This window comes from Canis lupus, chromosome 34 (assembly GCF_011100685.1).
Source record: "Canis lupus familiaris isolate Mischka breed German Shepherd chromosome 34, alternate assembly UU_Cfam_GSD_1.0, whole genome shotgun sequence".
Classification (NCBI taxonomy): domain Eukaryota; kingdom Metazoa; phylum Chordata; class Mammalia; order Carnivora; family Canidae; genus Canis; species Canis lupus.
In genome coordinates, this window is record NC_049255.1 from 4107580 (window position 1) to 4128305 (window position 20726).

At 40.9% G+C, this 20726-nt stretch overlaps 1 protein-coding gene across 5 annotated transcripts in view; it reads right to left on the minus strand.

Annotated features, from left to right (window-relative positions):
* MARCHF6 (membrane associated ring-CH-type finger 6) overlaps positions 1-20317 on the minus strand; it is an 82925-nt gene extending 62608 nt beyond the window's left edge. For 2 of the 5 annotated variants that reach the window (XM_038583319.1, XM_038583318.1), the window contains exon 1: positions 350-404. In XM_038583319.1, coding sequence (XP_038439247.1) covers positions 350-389 — 40 coding nt within the window. In that variant the 5' untranslated portion in view covers positions 390-404. Of the gene's footprint in view, positions 1-349; positions 405-477; positions 585-3450; positions 3583-20206 lie in introns of those variants that run through there. The other 3 variants (XM_038583321.1, XM_038583322.1, XM_038583320.1) reach the window with 3 other exon arrangements.
* Between the last annotated feature and the right edge of the window lie 409 nt (positions 20318-20726).

A 20726-nucleotide genomic window follows, 5' to 3' on the forward strand; every position in this document is an offset into this window, starting at 1 on the left:
GGGTACACACACACTGAGCAGTGCGGCTCTCGGCCCCCAACATTAAAAAGCACCATGTTGCTCACTCTAGATGGCTGAGCACCATTTACTGAAGTTGAGGGCTGTGGAGTACTCAGGCTAGCTAACTGGTTAGTGCACTAATCCCCCTAGTTATTAATAAGCCAGGCAAATCACTGCCAACACAGAAGGCCGTAATATGCCACTACCCACAGAACAGCTTTTGCTATGCCAGGTCTATCTGCAGGGTAGCCAGAAGGGGTTGTTGTCCAGGTTGAGTCAAATCAAGCACACCCTCCAGGGCTATGTCTTTCAGTTTCACTTTGGAACCATACCCGCCAGCTACCACCACCTGAAGAACTTTGGTTCCCTGGAAGCAACCTGAGGGTCATGAGAACGATGTGGCTGTCGGCATCATTTATGGTCAGAACTACACGGGATACATGGGATTCCAAGCCTCTTCAAACCTCCCACTTTCACCTTCATCCTTGATTAATGAAAACATCTTCCGTCTTGTATCAGTCTAGGACTTCGGACTCTAGCAATGCAGCATGAACAATCCTGCCTAATCAGCTTCTGCAAAGTTCTGACACAACAGAACGACACCAGAATTCCAGGATTCTCAGGACAGTATCCTGGCAGCCCAAGTCTGCTTTGAGCATTCTAATTTTCTCCAAATGTATACCTCAGCCTAAGGAAACTGCACCAAGAGCCAAGAGCTTTTGGGGAAGGGGGTTGGAAGGAAGATACCCTGGTGGATCTGCTGCTGCCCCTGTGGGAGGTCCAACATCAAATAAGCATTTTTAACTGCACCAAATTCAATACCTGTACTGGAGCTGGGATTACCATGGCAGCCAGTACCAGACTTCCCCTGCAGTGGATCCTCCTTAAAGGATTTAAAATGGATTCATTCCAAATAGAGGCTCTCTCTCTCTCTCTTTTTTTTTAAGATTTTATTTATTTATTCATAGAGAGAGAGAGACAGACAGACAGACAGACACAGGCAGAGGGAGAAGCAGGCACCATACAGAGAGCCTGACGTGGGACTGGATCCGGGGTCTCCAGGATCACGCCCTGGGCTGCAGCGGCGCTAAACCGCTGCGCCACCGGGGCTGCCCCAAATAGAGGCTCTCAAAAGAGTTCAGTGTTATTTTTCATCACTGCTGTCCCACGTCTCAAGTAGGTAATCTACATATTTGCTGCCTTTCTTGGTTGGAGTAGATGATCGACAAGCTCCCTTTACGGTACCAAACCCGGATTCATGGGCACCATGGTTGCCACTGTAGGCACTATGACTTCTACCTAAAATAGCTGACAGGTCCATGGGATATGCAACTGATCTAGGTTATCTAGAATTACCAGAGTTGCTGGTGCCTGTGGACATCAATTAGTTCCACAATTACCACAGTTATCCAGGTAGGAGAAGAAACAGTACTCAAAGCCTTTTGAACATGACCACACCACCCGCAAGTAGCTAGGATGTCCATGGATTAACTTTAGAGACAGGCATGTCCTAGTGAGGGATTAACCAGGGAATGTGGTTAGGTGCAAATGTGGATGAGCCAGTGCAGACACAGAGTGAAGAGGTCCCATGCTGTCCTATCTCCCCAGCCAGCTCTCAGGGGGTTGCAGAATTAGGGCACAGCAGTAAAAGCATGGCAAGGAGTGTCTGCATCAGGACATAGTATAGAAGAAAGCAGCAGAGACACTGCCATGCTCACACACAAATGAGGGTCGCTATGTTGTCCTCCAGAAATAAGGTGACTCTTACACCTTGAAGATTGTAAACTGGTACAGCCACTCTAGAAAACAGTATGGAGGTACATTCCTTGAAAAGTTAAAAATAGAGCTACCCTATGACCCAGCAACTGCACTACTAGGTATTTACCCAAAGGATACAAACCTAGTGATTCAAAGGGGCACCTGCACCCCAATGTTTATAGCAGCAATATCCACAAAAGCCAAACTACGGCAAGAACCCAGGTGTCCATTAACAGATGAATGGATAAAGAAGATGTGCTATGTATATACAATGGAATATTGACTCAACCATCAAAAAGAATGAAATCTTGCCATTTGCAACAACATGGAAGGAACTAGAGAGTATTATGTGAAATGAAATAAGTCAGTCAGAGAAAGACAAACAGAAGATTTCATTCATGTGGAATTTAAGAAACAAAACACAGATGAACATAGAGGAAGGGAAGGGAAGATAAAATAAGATGAAATCAGAGGAGGAGACAGATCATAAAAGACTCTTTTTAAAAATTTATTTATTTATTTATTCATGAGAGACACAGAGAGAGGGGCGACACATAGGCAGGGCAGAAGCAAGCTTCCTGAGGAGAGCCTGATGCGGGACTTGATCCCAGGACCTTGGGATCACAACCTGAGCCAAAGGCAGATGCTCAACCATTGAGTCACCAATGCGTCCCATCATAAGAGACTTAACTACAGGGAACAAGCTGAGGGTTGCTGGAGGGGAAGAGAGTGGGAGGATGCGGAAATTTGGGTGATGAGCATTTAAAAGGAGGGTACATGATGTGATGAGCAACAGGTATTACATGCAACTGATGAATCACCAAATTCTACCTCTGAAAATCAATCAAATCAAATCTTTAGGAGCGCCTAGGTGGCAGAGTCAGTTAAGCATCTGATTCTTGATTTCAGCTCAGGTCATAATCTCAGGGTCATGAGATCAAGCCCCAGATCTGAATGCACACTGAGCATGGAGCCTGCTTAAGACTGTCTCTCTCCCTCTGCCCTTCCTCCCTTGCTTGTGCACACATACTCTAAATAAATAAATAACATCTTTTTAAAAAAAGAATACAATTTTACATAATAAAACTTTTAAAAATAAGCAATGGTCAAACACGTAGTTTACAAATATCACAGTTGAACTTTTATTGCATTGACACTACCAATTCCAATATTATCAATGAAGTTCTTCAGCAAGAGGACTTAGCATGTGACTTATTTAATATGCATGTACACACAAATTTAAAAACTCATGTTAGATTTTATTTCTCTGATCATGTTTTTAAAAATGTGCTAAAACTTTCCCTGGCTATATCTTCATCGAGGGAAGAAAGCAGAAGATTTAAATAATGTCTCAACATTCCTAAAAGCCTCTTTCTGTGCAACCAACAACTCATTTCTAATTTAAAACCATTTAATCTAAATGACTGTAATACAGAATTTGGTCCAAAAAGTATCACAAATCTCTTCTGCAGTACTGATCCTATTGTTTCCCACATCGTGAAGATGTGACTGAGTTTTATTCAAAAGCACCTCAGGTATAAATATTACCCTAAATGGAAAGGTGAAGATTGTTGGTATAAATAAACTAGAATGGTGATAAGCCTTAGCTATAAAATACTTGTAAGGCAAATATTTGGCTGTTCAGCAGGCCCCAATCCCTGCTTAGACTGTGTGTCATGGGCATAGTCATACCTTATTAGGACACTGGAAGCTGGGAAAAGCTGCCAAAATGAAAGGCTGCACCTGCTCTCACTCTATATCTTCAATTAAATGTCCTTAGCTAGTCTGTGTGCAGACTACGAAGGAATTGAAGCTTCTTCCCTGCCAATCCATGTTCCAGTAGAAAAATCTGCAACAAGGCATAGGAATACAGAGCAAAACATTTTTTCTGGAAGGATACATAAACTATTAGCAGTTCCTAATTTTGTATATCAATTTTGGGGGAAAATACACATCTTTTATATGTGATGATGTCTACAGCATATATTTACATAATAATTTGCTAATATCTTACTATTAAAATCAATAGTTTCTTGTATACTTTTGTTCAAAGACATGTATAAGAACATTCATAGCAGCACAGTTTCAATAAAAATACCTCCCAAATGGGGGCACCTTGGTGGCTCAGTCGATTGAGCATCTGAGTCTTGATTTCAGCTCAGGTCTCAATCTCAGGGTTATGGGTTCAGGCCCCATGTTGGGCTCTACCTCCAAAATGGAAACTACCAAACTGTCTATCAACAGTAAAATACATAAATTTTGGTATATTCACACAACTGAATATGATATGGCAATCAGAATAAACCAACTAAAACTACAACCACCTTAAAAAAATAAAAATAAAAATAAAACTACAACCACCATTTGGATTTATTGTATACTAATGTTTAGTGATAAAGAACTCACACACACATACAACTGACACAAAGAATATCTATTCTACATGTAAAAAGTTCAAACACAAGAAACTAACATTTATTATTATAAGTCAGCACAGTAGTTACCTCTAGAGGAAAGAGGCAATCAATACTACAGGCAGACTAAAGAAAATAGCCCAGATGAAATCAACATACTTCTCCCTATACCTCCTGCCAAGTACAGTTAAAAGTCCAGGACATTATAAACACAAGAAGGCTCTAAAAAGTGAAGAAAAGGCAGAGCAGCAAGGGAACTGATGACCCAAGAAATCACATGCACTTGAGTTCTCTGGATTTGTGTTTTGCTTCATGTATCCTGGGGACTGGTGGTGGAGGTGGAGAAGCTGACAACCTGAAAACACCACTGGGAACAATTTCCCTCCAAAAAACCAAAGACCAGGAAAGCAGAAACCTAGCAAGACAGTAAATTTTTTTGACAATAAATGTCTCTGTACCCTAGCCAAATACCACAGGGGAAAAAATGTGGCCCAACACCACCTCTGCCAGCCTAGGCCAAGAGGGGAGCAGACCTAGCTTAGCTAACTGTTTTAGTTACTGAGGCCCAACTAAATTATCAAGTAAATGAGGAAATTAGGATTAAAACATAACCACCAATTACAAAAGAGTATTCCCTTTGACTTGCTTATTTTTCCAATTCTGCTGTATGATCTTCTCTTGAATGTTTTATTTTTTTTCCACAATTTCATGTCAATATTCTATGTATCTTTACTATCTACTCTTCTAACTTTGTTATAGTCTTCCATTTCTACAGTAGACTGCTCCCTCTGGCAACCACATTACACCACTGAAATATAAAGTAACTAGGTAGTACAGTAGCTAATAATGACTAGTGAAGCCAACACTTCCACATTTTACCAAGTTCTCTTTCTTTGTGAATTTTCTAAGTCCTTTATCCAGCTTACTAATTGGGGTCTTAACAATAAGAAAACAGTTCAAAACAAAACAAAACAAAACAAACAAACAAAACAAACACCAGGAAAGGATTTGAACAGATATGTCACCAAAGAAGGTATACAAATGAAAAAATGCTGAGGTCATCAGGACCTTTAAAGTGCAACTTAAAAGCACAATAGAAAAAATAAATAAATAAATAAATAAATAAATAAATAAATAAATAAATAAATAAAAGCACAATAGGATGGTGATGGTTGCACAACTGTCCATATTTAATGTCAGTGAATTGTACATTTAAAAATGGTTAGAATGAAAAAAAATGGTTAGAATGGTAAATTTTGTTATGTATATTCTACCATAAAAGAATTTTAAACCACAGTGTATCACTACATACTGGTTAAAATGACAAAAAGAAAAAAAAAAAAAAAAAAAACACTCTTACCATATGATCCAGCAATCATATCCTTAGGTATTTAACTAAGTAAAATGAAAACTTATGCTTGTACAAAAACCCATATAAATTTGTATAATAGCTTCATTCATAATTTCCCCAAAATGGAAACAACTAATCAAAGCATTCCACAACTGGAAAAAAAAACTGTGGTATGTTCAGTATTCTTTTCTACAACAGACTACTAAGCAATAAAAAGGAATGAAATACTGATTGATACAATGTGAAAAAATCTCAAATGCATTATGCCTTAAGCAAAAGAAGCCAGACTGAAAAAGCTACATATTAGATTATTCCATTTATGACATTCTAGAAAAGGTAAAAATACAAAGGAATGTATCAGTGGTTGCCAGGGTCTGGGGGTGGGAACAGGGATATTTGAGAGGTGGCTGATCTAGTCCATCCCTTGAATGCCCTAGGTACACGACTGTATGTATCCATTTGTCAAAAACTCAGGGACAATACCATGGAAAAATAGACAAAGAAGATATGGCATATATGTATATACAAAAGCACTTGCATTTTACTTGTTTTATTTATACATATATAATATACATCATACCCAATGGAATATTAAGCCACAAAAAAAATGAAATCTTGCCATTTGCAACAGCATAGATGAATCTAAAGGGTATAATGCTAAGTGAAGTAAGTCAGAGAAAGACAAATATCATATGATCTCACTCATATGTGGAACTTAAGAAACAAAACAAAGGGGAAAAAAAAGAGATAGAGAAACCAAAAAACAGACTCGTAACTACAACAGAAGAAACAGATGGTTACCAGAAGGGAGATTGGTGGGGGAATGGGTGAAATAGGTAAAGGAGATTAAGAGTACACTTATGCTGATGAGCACTGAGTAATATATGGAACTGCTGAATTATATTGTACACCTGAAATTAATGTAATATTGTATGTTAACTACACTGAAATTAAATTTAAAAATTAAGCTATCCTAGGGCAGGGCAGCCCCGGTGGCGCAGCGGTTTGGCGCCGCCTGCAGCCTGGTGTGTGATCCTGGAGACCAGGGATCGAGTCCCACATCGGGCTCCCTGCATGGCGCCTGCTTCTCCCTCTGTCTGTGTCTCTGCCCCTCTCTCTGTGTCTATGAATAAATAAATAAAATCTTTAAAAAAAAAAAATCCCAGACAAAAACAAAACCCTCATGGACATTTTTTTTTTTAAGATTTTATTTATTTATTCTTTAGAGAACACAGAGAGAGAGAGAGTGAGGTGCAGAGACACAGGCAGAGGGAAAAGCAGGCTCCATGCAGGGAGCCTGACATGGGACTGGATCCCGGGTGTCTAGGATCCCACCCTGGGCTAAAAGAGGCGCTAAACCGCCGAGCTATCCGGGCTGCCCCCTCATGGACATTAAGGTAAATTTTACTGTATTTATGTTACACTTTAGGAAGACTTCCTAATGTATTATCTAAATAGACATATGAGAAGAACAAATGAAAAAGGATAATGACATGGAAATAAATTATTGTTTCCTTCACTAATCAAGTTGTGTATTGAAATGTATCCCAAAAAAAAAAAAAAATGAAATGTATCCCAACAAGCAAATTAATTTCATCCAGCCAGATAACAATTATTATGGTAAGGGATTGTGGAGGACATCAGCATTGGACATCAAATATTTCTGGCATTCCATTTTCTGGATAAAGAGTAGGCTGCACTTCCCTGCCACCTCTGAAATTAGACATGGACACATGACTTATTTCAATCAATGAAATATGAGCTACAGTGATGTATATCACTTCTGGGTAGAAAACTATGGGAGCTTATGGACATAATACATTACACTGCGTTTTCCTGCCTCAATGATCGTGGAAGCACACCCTAAGAATCTCCACCAATCTAGGTCTCCAAGTGACCACAATCAGCAGGGGCATCTCCTCCCAGCCTGTATTAGACATAATATCCAGTGAGAAAGGACTTTTTGTTGCTTTAAGCTGCTGAGGTTTGGAGGTAGTTTGTGACTAAGACACAAATTAGCCCATCCTGTTTCATAAAGGGTCTTAGCAGCTTTGGGGGCAAGGACAGCGGAGCAGGGGGTAAAGGTGGGACCTAAAACAAGCACAACTACCACCAACACAGAAAAGTCAAAGAAAGAATAAACCTATTTTGCATACGAAGATCAATCCCATCGCCCAAAACCTCAACAGGGTAATACAACCAAGGTTATAAAAGAGGAATGTCTACAAAAGGCAGAGCCTGAGGCCCTTTACTAAAACTGAAATAATAAAGTTCTGAGGTAGAATAAGGCTCCCACCAGATTTACATGCAGTAAAATCACAAATCCTGCTCAGGCCAAAATAAAAGCATTGCAGTTCACTTGACATGAATGTAAATCAATTTACAAACAGTAAAGCAAAACTCTTCCCAGTAAAGCAAAACTCTTCCCACTTTTCGGCTTTCCCCCTACATCTCCCCAGGTTCTTCCTGCTTTTCTGTTTAATCCTGTAGGAAACTTCTGTTGCTTATCTGAATACCTAGTATCTTCACAAAGCATATCTTTTAGAAGTTCCTAGCACCGTGCCTAACTCAATAAATATAAAGGTGGCTTTTTTGTTTAATGAAAAACTTCAAATCCTTAATGGCTTAGTATGGAGATGGCCCAGGAAATGAGAGGGAGGGAGAAAAGACCAATCAGTAAGAGTAGGCTATCAAGTTGGAACCAGCTGTTCAAAGTCAAACCCATGTTGGTTTGGCTATCCCATTCGTCTTTCTAGCCAACAATTCAGCTCACCAAATATATCCTAAGTGCCTACTACAAAAAAAAAAAAAAAAAAAAGGAAAAAGAAAAATAAAGAAAAAGAAAAGAAAACCCTAAAAGCTTTGGGTATATGTCACAATTTTTAGGCCATTATCTACCTTGAAAGTATTTCCACATAAGATTTCAAAATGTCTGCACAATCCTTCTGATAATTATCCTTCTAGTGATAATTCAATAAATAAAGGATTGTTAAAGTATTAGACTTTATTTTTCAGGCCAATTTTACATTTACAGAAAATTTAAGACAGTGCAATGTGTTCACATATACACAGCACCCAGTATCCCCTATGACTAACATCTACATTAGCATGGTACTTTTGTTAAATTTACAAAGCCAGTATTTACACATCATTAACTAAAATCCAGTTTATTCAGATTTCCTTAGTTTTCACCTAATGCCCAAAGTTTCTAGTGCTTCTTTGTTTTTACATTACAAGAAAAAAAAAGTAAAAATTTGTGGAAAATACTTCCTTTCCAACTGTGAAATTTTACCTATAAAAAAATGCATGTGTTATAGGCCTTGCAAAATAAAGTTCCAAGTCTACATGTATCCCAAGGTTTAGTTATTTTCTTCACTCTTCAGATTACTGGTAATTACAAACTTCACCTGTACTACTGCTTCCTGGAAGTCTGAAAACTACATTTTTTGGCCTCTTTGCTGACTAGGTTCAAGTTGCACTGAATCAAAGAGAAGCACTTCAAGGGAAAAGGTAAAGCCATTTTCTACTTCTGGCTCTGAAAACAGCTGTGGCAGCTAATTGCAGGTGCTGTGAACAACTGCAGTAGATATAGAAATCCTGGTGGTGATTCTTTTTTTTTCTTTCAAGTTTTATTTACTTAAATAATCTGTAGGGCTTGAACTCACAACCTGGAGATGAAGAGTCACATGCTCTTCCACCTGAGGCAGCCAGGTGCCCCCTGGTAATGATTCCACCAGCAGCAGTGGACATCTATGAGTTCAGCAGCACTGGAAGTGGCTCCAACAACTATAGGAGGAGTGTGCCAGGTATCAACCACTTTCCCCTCAGTTCCAAATTCGTCCTTCAGTACCTGTTCAGTGGTAAGAGACTGAACTCAAAAGCAGTTTTTAAAACAAATTTTCAGTAGAGGGTGCTGGAGGGACTACACAGGAGGAGGTGGTTTTCTGACTCCTGCTGCACTGTCAGTATGTTTATTTATTATAATGACCGCCTTTTACAACCCTACTGACAAGAACCCAATACACTCCAGGCCTTGTACCCAACAGCAGTATCCAATTCCCCTGCAAGCCCATCCATCAGCTCTGGCTCTCATGCACTCCACACTCCTTCACTTATGTCTAACCACAGCTGTAAGGAGTGGCCCTACCTCTTCCCAATCTGTCTCCATGTGGATACTCTCCCTCCTGTGCTGGGTACCCTTTACAGTATTTTTTACATCTTTATAAGGACCCTCTTACTATAGCTTAGTAATTCTTTCACCTTCCTCTGGTTAGCTATGTGTTTTCTGTCTCTTCACCAGACCAGGACTACAAAAAATATATATAATATTTAAAGAATAAAAAACAAAAAACAAAAAAAAATTTAAAGAACAACATATCAGAAGTTTTTAGAACTGGAAAATACAGAGAATATGGGCTCATTCCTGGACTTGATCTCAACAGCAACAGCTGCCTCAAGAAAAGGTCCTTTGTAAAATTCTTTGGAGTTACCAGCCAAACTAGCTGTTTTTCCTCCCATGAAACATGAGGTTTTTGAAACATCATTTTTACCATGGCTAAAAAAACTGAAAAAACAAAAGTTATATTCAGACATATCTGGGTATTCAGCAGATATTTTATCACAAAAGCATGAAGTGAGCCTAGGAGCCAAGGAAAACAACTAATGATATTTGCTGCCCGTGATAAAAAACAAATTTTCAAGGAAAAATTAGGATTTTAGAAATTTTGTATCCACAATGAGCATGACAGCTTCCCCACTACCTAAAAGATTTTTCAAAATGAGACAGGTAGTGATGTTAATGAATGTAAGCTTTGATAATACCCATGAAACGTGTCAACATTTGGAAGATCTGCATAACTCAGGGATTATCTACCAAAAGACCAATATATGATGTTACAAAACCATGCAAAAATAACAACAAAAAAAACCAATGGGTTTTTAAAAAGAGCTTTTGAGGGGCATGCCTGATTAGTTGCTTAAGCAACTGCCTTCAGCTCAGATCATGATCCCAAAGTCCTGAGATGAAGCCCCATATGGGGCTTCCTGCTCAGCATGGAGTCTCCTTCTCCCTCTCACTCTCCTCTGTGCATACACTCTCTCTCAAAAATCTTAAAAAAAAAAAAAAAAAAAAAACTTTATTGGGGAATAACTGATATACAATAAAATGCATTTAAAGGGTTATAAGGGGGGATCCCTGGGTGGCGCAGCGGTTTGGCGCCTGCCTTTGGCCCAGGGCACGATCCTGGAGACCCAGGATTGAAGCCCACGTCGGGCTCCCGGTGCATGGAGCCTGCTTCTCCCTCTGCCTGTGTCTCTGTCTCTCTCTCTCTCTCTGTATGTCTATCATAAATTTAAAAAAATTTTTTAAATAAAAAATAAAAAAAATAAAGGATTATCAGGGGTGCCTGGGTGGCTCAGTGGTTTGGTGCCTGCCTTTGGCCCAGAGCATGATCCTGGAGTCCAGGGATTGAGTCCCACATCAAGTTCCCTGCATGGCATGGAGCCTGCTTCTGTCTCTGCCTCTCTCTGGGTCTCTCATGAATAAATAAATAAAATTTAAAGAAAAAAAAAAATAGGGGATCCCTGGGTGGCGCAGCGGTTTGGCGCCTGCCTTTGGCCCAGGGCGCGATCCCGGAGACCCGGGATCGAATCCCACGTCGGGCTCCCGGTGCATGGAGCCTGCTTCTCCCTCTGCCTGTGTCTCTGCCTCTCTCTCTCTGTGACTATCATAAATAAATAAAAATTTAAAAATAATAATAATAAAATAAAGAAAAAAATAAAAATAGAAAAATAAAGGGTAAAAAAAAAAAGAAAAAAAGAAAAAGAAAAGGTTATCACTTGGGATGCTGGGTGGCTCAGCAGTTAAGCATCTGCCTTCGGCTCAAGGTGTGATCCCAGGGTCCGGGATTGAGTCTCCCTAAAGGGAGCCTGCTTCTCCCTCTGCCCATGTCTGTATCCTTCTCTCTCTGTGTGTCTCATGAATAAATAGAAAAAGAAAGAAACAAACAAGGAAAAAGAATCACTTGATATGCTTGTCAATGATAAAACTGTCACCACAGTTGAGATAATGAACATAGCCACCACCACCAAAATTAACTCAAGTCCCTTGATAATCTCTCCATCCCACTCTTCCCTCAGCCCCATTCCTAGGCAACCATCAATCTGCATTCTAGTACTATGGGTTAATTTGTGTTTTCTAGAGTTCTATGTAAGTGGCACATACTCTGGCTTCTTTCACTCATAATTATTTTGAGATTCATCTATGTTGTTGCATGTATCAATTGTTCGGTTTTTTTTTTTTTTGTTTTTTTTGTCGTTGTCCATTTCTTTTCATCACAGACTAATATTCCATTGTATAGAATTTCTCTATCCATTAATCTGATGATGGGCATTTGGGTTGCTTCAAGTTACAGGATTTTTCAAATAAAACTGCTATATACATTCACATGCATGAGTTTGTATGCATTCATTTCTCTTAGTAAGTTCCTACCATTACTATGGGTGGGTTATACATTAACTGCATCTTTAACTTTTTTAGAAACTGCTACACTGATTTCCAAAGTGGTTGTTGTACCACTTTACATCCCAGTAGTATATGAAAGTTCCTGTTGTTCCACATTCTAACATTTGGTACTCATACTTTATCATTTCATTTATTCTAATACTTCTGTAGTGATATCTCATTGTAGCTTTATTTTGTTAACAGCCTTACTGAAATATACATACTATAAAGCTCAGCAACTAAAGTATACAATTCACTAAATGGCTTTTAATGTATTTAGAGAGTGATGTAACCAGTACCACAATCTAATTTGTTAACATCTTCATCATTACAAAAAGGAACCTTGTAACTATTAACAGTCATTCCCCATCTTCTCTCTCTCTCTCTCTTTTTAAGATTTTGTTTATTCATGAGAGACAGAGAGAGAGAGAGAAAGGCAGAGACACAGGCAGAGGGAGAAGCAGGCTCCATGCAGGGAGCCTGACGTGGGACTCGATCCCAGGTCTCCAGGATCAGGCCCTGGGCTAAAGGCGGTGCTAAACCGCTGAGCCACCCAGGCTGCCCCCCATCTTTTCTCTTTATATAGATTTGTCTATTTGAGAACATATCAATCACACTATTTGGATCACTTAGAATGTGGAGTTTCATGACCAGTTTCTTTCACTTAGCACAAAATTTATGAGGTTCAACCAAGCTATTATACCAGTATTTCATTCCTTTGTATTGCCAAATAATATTCCACTTTATAGATATACTACATTTTGCTTATCCATTCATCATCAATAGGCAACGGGGTGTGAACATATATTCTGAATTCTCCTGTGTATATACCTAGGAATGGAAATGCTGGGTCATATGGCAACTCTGTAACTTTTTGAGGTTAGCCACACTATATTTTACATTTTCCCCAGCAATGAATGAAGGTTCCAATTTTCCATATCCCTGCCAACACTGATTATCTGTCCCTTTTGATTACAGTCATCCTAGTGGGTGTGAATTATTTCACTGTGGTTTTGATTTGCATGTATGTAATGACCAGTGATGCTCAGCATCTTTTCATATGCTTATTAGCCAGTGCATATATTCTCTGGTGAAGTGTACAAATCTCTTAAACTGGGTCATTCGTTTTCTTACTGAGTTTTGAGAGTTTTTTTAATGTCCTCCAATGAGTCCTTTATCTGATATACATTTTGCAAACATTTTCTGTGGGCTGTCCTCATTCTCTTAACAGTGTCTTTCAAAGAGCACAAGTTGTGAATTTTGTTGTTTTTTTTTTGTTTTTTAAGTTGTGAATTTTGATGCCATCTAATTTATCAACTACTTATTTCAGATCATACTTTTAGTGTTGAAATCTTAGCCTAACCCAACATCACGAAGGTTTTCTCCTAGAGTTTCTTCTAAAAGTTTCACAGGTTTTTCATTTACATTTAACATCCCTTTTAATTTTGGTATATGGTGCAAGGTATGGCTCAATTTTTTTTTTTTTTTTTTTTTTTGCCTATGGCTAGTCAATTATTCCAGCACCATTTGTTGAAACTATACTTTCTCCACCAAACTGCTTTTGTATTTTAAGTCAAAAATCAATTGTCCGTTTATGAATGGATTTTAATTTAAGTTGATTTAATTTTTAAAAAGAGATTTATATGCTTTCAAATGTTATACTGCTTAAAAAAACTACCACTTGAATTTTGGCATAGTACCAAAGGACATCAAAAATTACCTGAAAATACATCTCCCTTTTCGAATTATCTGTGTGAAGCCCAATCTCCTTCACACACTTTAACTAAAACATAGGTAAAAGTAATTGCAGGGGCAGAGATGTGAATCCAATTGTCTTCTAATAATCCAGACATAAAGAGAAGTTTGCAAAAAATGGAAACAATGCTACTCACTAAAGTTTTTTTGTCTTGGAAAATGCACTTATCATAAAGTTACCTTTGTTAACATGTATTGTATTTAAAGTTTTCATGTCTAATATAGTAAAAAGATATCAAAAACAAAAGTCCTCAGTATTTAAAAGTATAAAGGAATTCTAAGAGCAATGGTTTCAAACTGTTCCTTAATAAAAATTAATAAATTTAAAAAATAAAAATAAATAAAAAACAAAGAAAGAACTGAAATGGCTAATAAAGAGGGAAATGAAATTCACGCAGAAAACAGTTGGCAAAGGGCCTAAGAACATAGCAGGTATTCCATATTTGATAAACAAATGAAAAAAAAAAAGGAATCTCCTAATGTGATTATATGTAAACTATACCTTATTAACCTATCATTAAAAAATACACAAGTTGGGGGTAGGAAGAGAGAAAAAGTAAAAAGAATATCATAATGAAGTTCAGTTCTAAAAAACGTGTACAGAAAATATTTCAATGTCTTCCAAGCCTTCAAGAACTCGCCATGTCTGTTATGGACTGAACTATCTTGTTTCTGCCAGCTGCACCAAATTCAGGTTTTACTTATTTGAGGGACCCAGAGAGAAAGTATGCAAGCATTGGGGGGGAGGAGGGGAGAAGCAGAGGGAACGGTTGAAGCAGAGTCCCCGCTGAGCAGAGAGTCCAACATCACAGGGGCTCAATCCCAGGACCCCCTGGGATCACGACCTGAGCTGAAGGCAGACCCTTAACCAACTGAGCCACCCAGGAGCCCCACCAAGATTCATATATTGAAGTTCTAACCCCTAGAACCTCAGAATGACTGTGTTAGTAGACAACAGGGTCTTTAAGGAGGTAATTAAGTTAAAAATAAGGTCATTAGGGTGGGCCCTAATTCAACATGACTCGTGCCTCCGTAAGAAGAGATTAGGACACAGACGTGCAAAGGAAAACACCACATGAAGACACAGGAAGACAAAAATCTGCAAACCAAGGACAGAAGCTTCAGAAGCAACCAGCCCTGCAGACACCTTCTGGTCTCTGAGAAGTGTAAGAAAATAACTTTTTACCACTGAAGCCCCCCAATCTGTGGTACTTTGTTATGGCACCCATTACAAATACAAAATCCAAAACTGAATTTCTCTCTCCCCATTCAGAACTAATGAAACTGCACTAGAAATCATTTTCAAATCCTCCTCCCTGTATCAGTTCATCAATCACTATATTCTATAAATTCTGCCTGAATTTGTTGTTTCTTTCTCCACTACCTGAACTTAAACTCTGTGCCTTGCCCACTGAAGTAGCATTCTAAAATATAGTGTGAATTAGTAAGTTTTTCCTTGGGGGTCTTACTTCCTGTTCTCCTTTTAAGAACTCTTTCCATTTTACCTGTATTATACTAAAAATAAGCCATCTTCATGTCCTTCCAGGAGAGAAGTAAAGCCCAACTAAAATAAGCCTGGTCTGGAAAAGGATACCCAGGTAACCCAACATTAATCACTCACAGCATTCCAGCCTGGAAGGTATTCAACAATGGCGAAGACAATTTTGGGGATGTCCACCCTGACCCAGAGTGAACAGAGCCCTGACTTTTCTTTTTATTCAGATGTAACTTACATATAATATTAGTTTCAAGTGTATGACATAGATTCAATATATGTATATGTTGTGAAATGATCACCACAGTGAGTCTAGTTAAATCCATCACCACACATAATTTTCTTGTGATAAGGATTTTTAAGACCTACTCTCTTAGCAACTTTCAAATATATAATATAGCATTAACTATAGTCACCATGCTGTATACTATATCTCCAGGCCTTATAACTGTTAGTTTGTGCCTTTTGATAATGATTTCTATTCTTCCATTATCTTCCCCACCACCACCCAGTTAACTGGGTGGTGGGTAGGCACCTGACCCAACATGGGCTAATCAGATTCTAGCTTCCAGAAATTTGGATTTAAGATTAAGTTGATCAGGAAAGACAGATATCCAGGGACATAGCCAGTGACAGAATGGCAAGACAATTTATGCCTCACCTCTGTTCAAAACGCTATCTCACAAAAGTAAAAGTAAAGACAAGTCTTACATACTTCTATTACTCCCCACTGGCCCCATGATCTCTCTAACCTCATACTGTACTTACTACTCTTGCCCAACTCATTCACTCCATTGCAGCTACACTGGTCTCCTGGTTATTACTTAAACATTCCTAGCATACTCCCATCTTAGAGATTTCACACTGGCTATTCTTTCTTTGCCTAAAATGCTCTGTCCACAGAGTATTCACATGTCTATCTCCCTCTCCTACTTTGCTCCTTCTCAGTGAGGCCTTCCTTCACTGCCATATTTAAAATTGCAACACCCTCCCTCCTATCCTGGCGCTCCTTATTCCCTATAGATTTACTCTTCTCCACAGCATTTATAACCATCCAGTTATGCCATACAATTTGTTTTCAGTCTTCCCTTCCTCTCCTACCAAGCTAAAAGCAAGAATGTAAACTTTATGAAATAAGGGATTTTGACTATTTTGTTCCCTGCCTAGCCCGAAGTGCATAAAATAGTGCCTGGCTTGTAACAGGTGTTCAATAAACATTTGTCAAATAAGTTCATATCTGCTTGGTGGTGATGAGCATGCCAAGACAGTAAAAGTTGATCCATGGTGAGATGAAGCAGACATGCCTGGAAGCAGAGATGAAAGACCATGTGGTTCTAGAAAGATGGTAACTAGCTGTCTGGTTCTGACAACTTCCCATTCTTTTAACTCATTTCTTCCAAAACCATCACCTCAGGTTTTGCCATAGTAAATAGAGAACATAATCAAATGTAATACATTTCAACACCATATCTTCCCAATATGTCTCATAAAGCATAAAGAATAACTTCTTTGGCACTCCATAAAAAAATTACTGAGATGTTGTATTACATCTTGCGAGGGTAAAGAGTAATTTAGAAAAAAAAGTCAGGTCTGTATCCCTGGACTGAAATTAGAACACTCTACTACTATGGCAAAATGTCTTTAATATCTTCATGAGGGTTTCATACATCAATACTTGCTTGCATCATTCCAACAGTGTGGTGTGTTTCCGTTTAGAAAATGTATATCCTTAAACAAAAGACAGATTTTTTTTCCCCTGAAACTGAAAAATCTCAGTGCATTGCAGATCAGACTCCTAAACCATAAAATGAGGAAGCTGCAGATCCTCTGAAGTTTAAAGATTTAATGACAGCAGTTTAATAACCTATCTACACTCACAGAAACTACATACAAATAATACAAATGAGTCATTTATCTTGTTTTATGAGAATGGATTATAAGCCTGTTGATTTTACAAAAACAAAATTTAATACATCGAACACTTTTTAGAGATCTTTAAAATCTAGCAAACAGGGCAGCCCAGGTGGCTCAGTGGTTTAGCACCGCCTTCAGCCCAGGGCTTGATCCTGAAGACCCGGGATGGAGTCCCACATCGGGCTCCCTGCATGGAGTCGGTTTCTCCCTCTGCCTGTGTCTCTGCCTCTCTGCCTCTCTCTCTGGGTGTGTGTGTCTCTCATGAATAAATAAATAAAAATTAAAAAATGATTAAAAAAATCTAGCAAACATTAATATGAAGGGCCAAAATTCATCTGGCAAATAACAGAATTCAATACTATTTACTACCAATACAAAACATTTTGAGCATTACAACACCATATATGGAACCCTAGAAAAAAGCAAGATGTTATTTTACCCCTTGTATGCTGGGCATTTTAGTAACATTCTCATACTGACATATTAAAAAAACAAAAAACTAAACAACACCATTTTTTAACAATAAGTGACAGAATTTTTTAAATTTCATTTTCTTTACATATTTTTGTAATTTTCTCTCGTTCTTGAGTCTTCTACAAAGAAAACCTGTTTCTTTTGTAATCAGATAAAAAAACCAACTGCATTTTTTCATTTTAAGAAATAATCTGTAATAACTAACTTAGCAAATAGAGCAGTTGTTTCCAAGCTTTAATTCACGTTATCATGAAATCCTCTGCAATCCTCCCTCTCCTTTCAATGTTTTTTTCTTTTTTTTCTTTTTTTTTTTTCAATGTTTTTTCAATTTAAGTTTAACTTTAGTTTTGAAAATTTCAGAAGTCTTCTAATTTGGAACTTAGCAAAAGTGGGCATGAGAAGTATTAAAATTCACTTTCATTTCATGATTAATAGTTCATAAAACAAATGCCAAAAAGGTTCTGTCAAGATATGTAAATGATTCATCCTATAAAGGGAGTGACAAAAATAAGTTATTTTATCTATTTTAACCATAGGGTCTGACAGACCCAAGTCTGAATCTTACCTCTGACCTTTGCTACCTGTACGACTCGGGCAAGTCACTTAATCATACCAACCCTCCGTTCCTCTCCATAGAGTGGATACTGCCTATCTCAAAATGGTGAGATAATTAAATGTGTATGAAGTGTTCAGCAAAATACACAGCACACACGTACTCGAAATCAGTTACTTCAATAAGAAATACTGTTCAAGTCAATAAATAAAAATCATTTATACCTTAACCCAATTATAACTTTACAAGGAAAAAAATGTTTAAGCACTAGAAGGACACTGAAAATCAATCTTTCATGGTTCCATATAAACCCTCAGATCGTGCAAATCCCTGGGTTTCCACGAACTACAGCACCATAAACGTATGCAAGTACTAAGTGTCCAGGCTCAAAAAATGGAATTTAATGTAATATGCCAGCACACATCAAGTGGTAAATACTTGCCTTACTAGACTGAGTCATTAAAATGTGAATCCAAAATGACCTGAAATCTATGCAGATGGAAATTTACACACAAGGACCATCTGTCAAAAGCAAAGTAATTCCTAACCTCCCAGCAATTTCACTTTACTATTTTTTCCAGCAGTCTCCTGCAGCAACCAGCTTCACTCACTGGGTATAATAAACACAACTGAAGCCTGATGAACGGAAAACTCCATTTGTAATCACGATATTACAGGTTCGAATCTCTCGCTAGTGTGTGAAACTCGGACAAGCTGTTAAAATAACTAAGCCTGCATTTCCACATCCGTAAAAAATATTACTACCGCCCGGGTCGCTGGGGCTACGGCGCCGGCCAAGTGCAGCTGCGTGAGCGCGCTCTGCAAACTGTCGCACAAACGTCATTACAGTTGAGGCTCTCACGACCTGAGGAAAAATTTATTCAAAACCTGAGAAATCGAATCCGCCAGTTCGTTGCACAGACAGTGCCTAACTTGTCTTACTACCGCACGCCGTGGCAGTACTCCAGGATGTTCACGTAACACCACCACCATCTCGGTCCGGGGGGCTCGGAAGACACATTCCCACGCAAACAGCCGAGGCGTAAAGGCATCTTCGCTGGCAACCAAGCCATCAAGGCACGGGATAATTCTCCGACTTCCCCTACAGGCTCATGAAACTACTTGATAGATTCTAAAAAGATTAAGGCGCTGGAAATTAATGTACCTTCGGCGGACAAGCCGACGCATCTCAACACTCACAGGTGTTTGTACCTTCTGCGCTCCGTTTACGAGGGTTACTTGTTCCCAAACAACCGGATCCGAGACACACGCACTCACACCACAAAGCACAGAAAACCCTGGTTCCTGGGTGTCAGGGAGCTGACACACAACAAGGCACGCCGAAACAAAGGACGCCCAAAGCACCTCGCTCCTCCCCGTCCGCGAACCACTGTGCGGGCGCGGGCGCGGGGCCGCGGAGGGCGAGGTTCTCACCCGGGGCTCAGCGCGCGGCGCCCGGCCGTCACCTGGCGGGGCATTTTTCGCGAAGTTTCAGAGTCAACAAAGAAGTTTTGTTGTCGAGGGGAGGGCCCGGGCGGCCAGAAGCGAAACCACAAAAAGGAAGACCAAGCCGAGCGGGCCAAGGGCGTGGAATCCGCCCCCACCCTCGCAGCGGCGACCACCGCGCGGCCCCGGGGCTGGGGGGAGGGGCAGCGGGAGGGGGAGGGCGGGAGGCCGCGCGGGCCCCGATCCCCGCCGCGCGAAGTCCCCGGCCCCGCGCGCCCCCGCCCTCCGTGCGCACCGGCGGGAAACGGCGGGGGGCGCCGAGCGGTCACCTTCCGCTCCCCGCCGCCCCTCGCGCCGGCCGCTCGGCGGGCAAACGGCCCCGGGCGCCCCGACCCCGCCGCTGTCACCGCGCGCCCCCGCCCCGAGGAAGGCGCCCCCCGCCGCGCCGCGCCGCCCAGGCCCGCCGCCCGCCTCGAGCGCCGCGGTCGGCGGGGCCTGGCCCGAACCCAGGCGCTGCTGCAAGGGCGCGGGCGCCGCCGCTTACCTTCCTCGGCGGTGTCCATCTTGTCTGGGGGGGCGGCGGTGACGCAGCCGCGAGGCTCCCGCGGCCGGGGCCGGGGCCGGGGCCGCAGCCGGAGCCTTCCGGCCGGGGCGGGGAGGGAGGGGGGGGAGGAGGGAGGGGAGCGGAGCCGGGCCTGGGCAGGTGCGTGTGCTCAGGTGCGAGGGAGGCAGCGAGAGGAAGGAGAGAGGGGGAGAGGGAGAGGGACACAGGCTGACAGAAAGCGGACGTGAGAGGGGAGGGGGCGGGGAGAGCGGAGCGGAGAGGCCTGGGCGGGGCGCCGGGCGGAAGGGGCGGGAGCGCCCCCCCACGACGTGTGTCGTCACTTCCGCCCCCGGCGGGCGCCGGGGCAGGGCGGGGGCGAGGGGCGGGGGCGGCGGGCGGCGGGCGGCGGGCGTCCGGCTCCGGGCTGCCTCGGTGTCGGGAGGCTCAGGGCTCCTCGGGGTGACAAGACGGGCTCCGCGTCCCTCCCCGCGCCGCCAGCGGCTCGTGCCGCCCGTCTGCA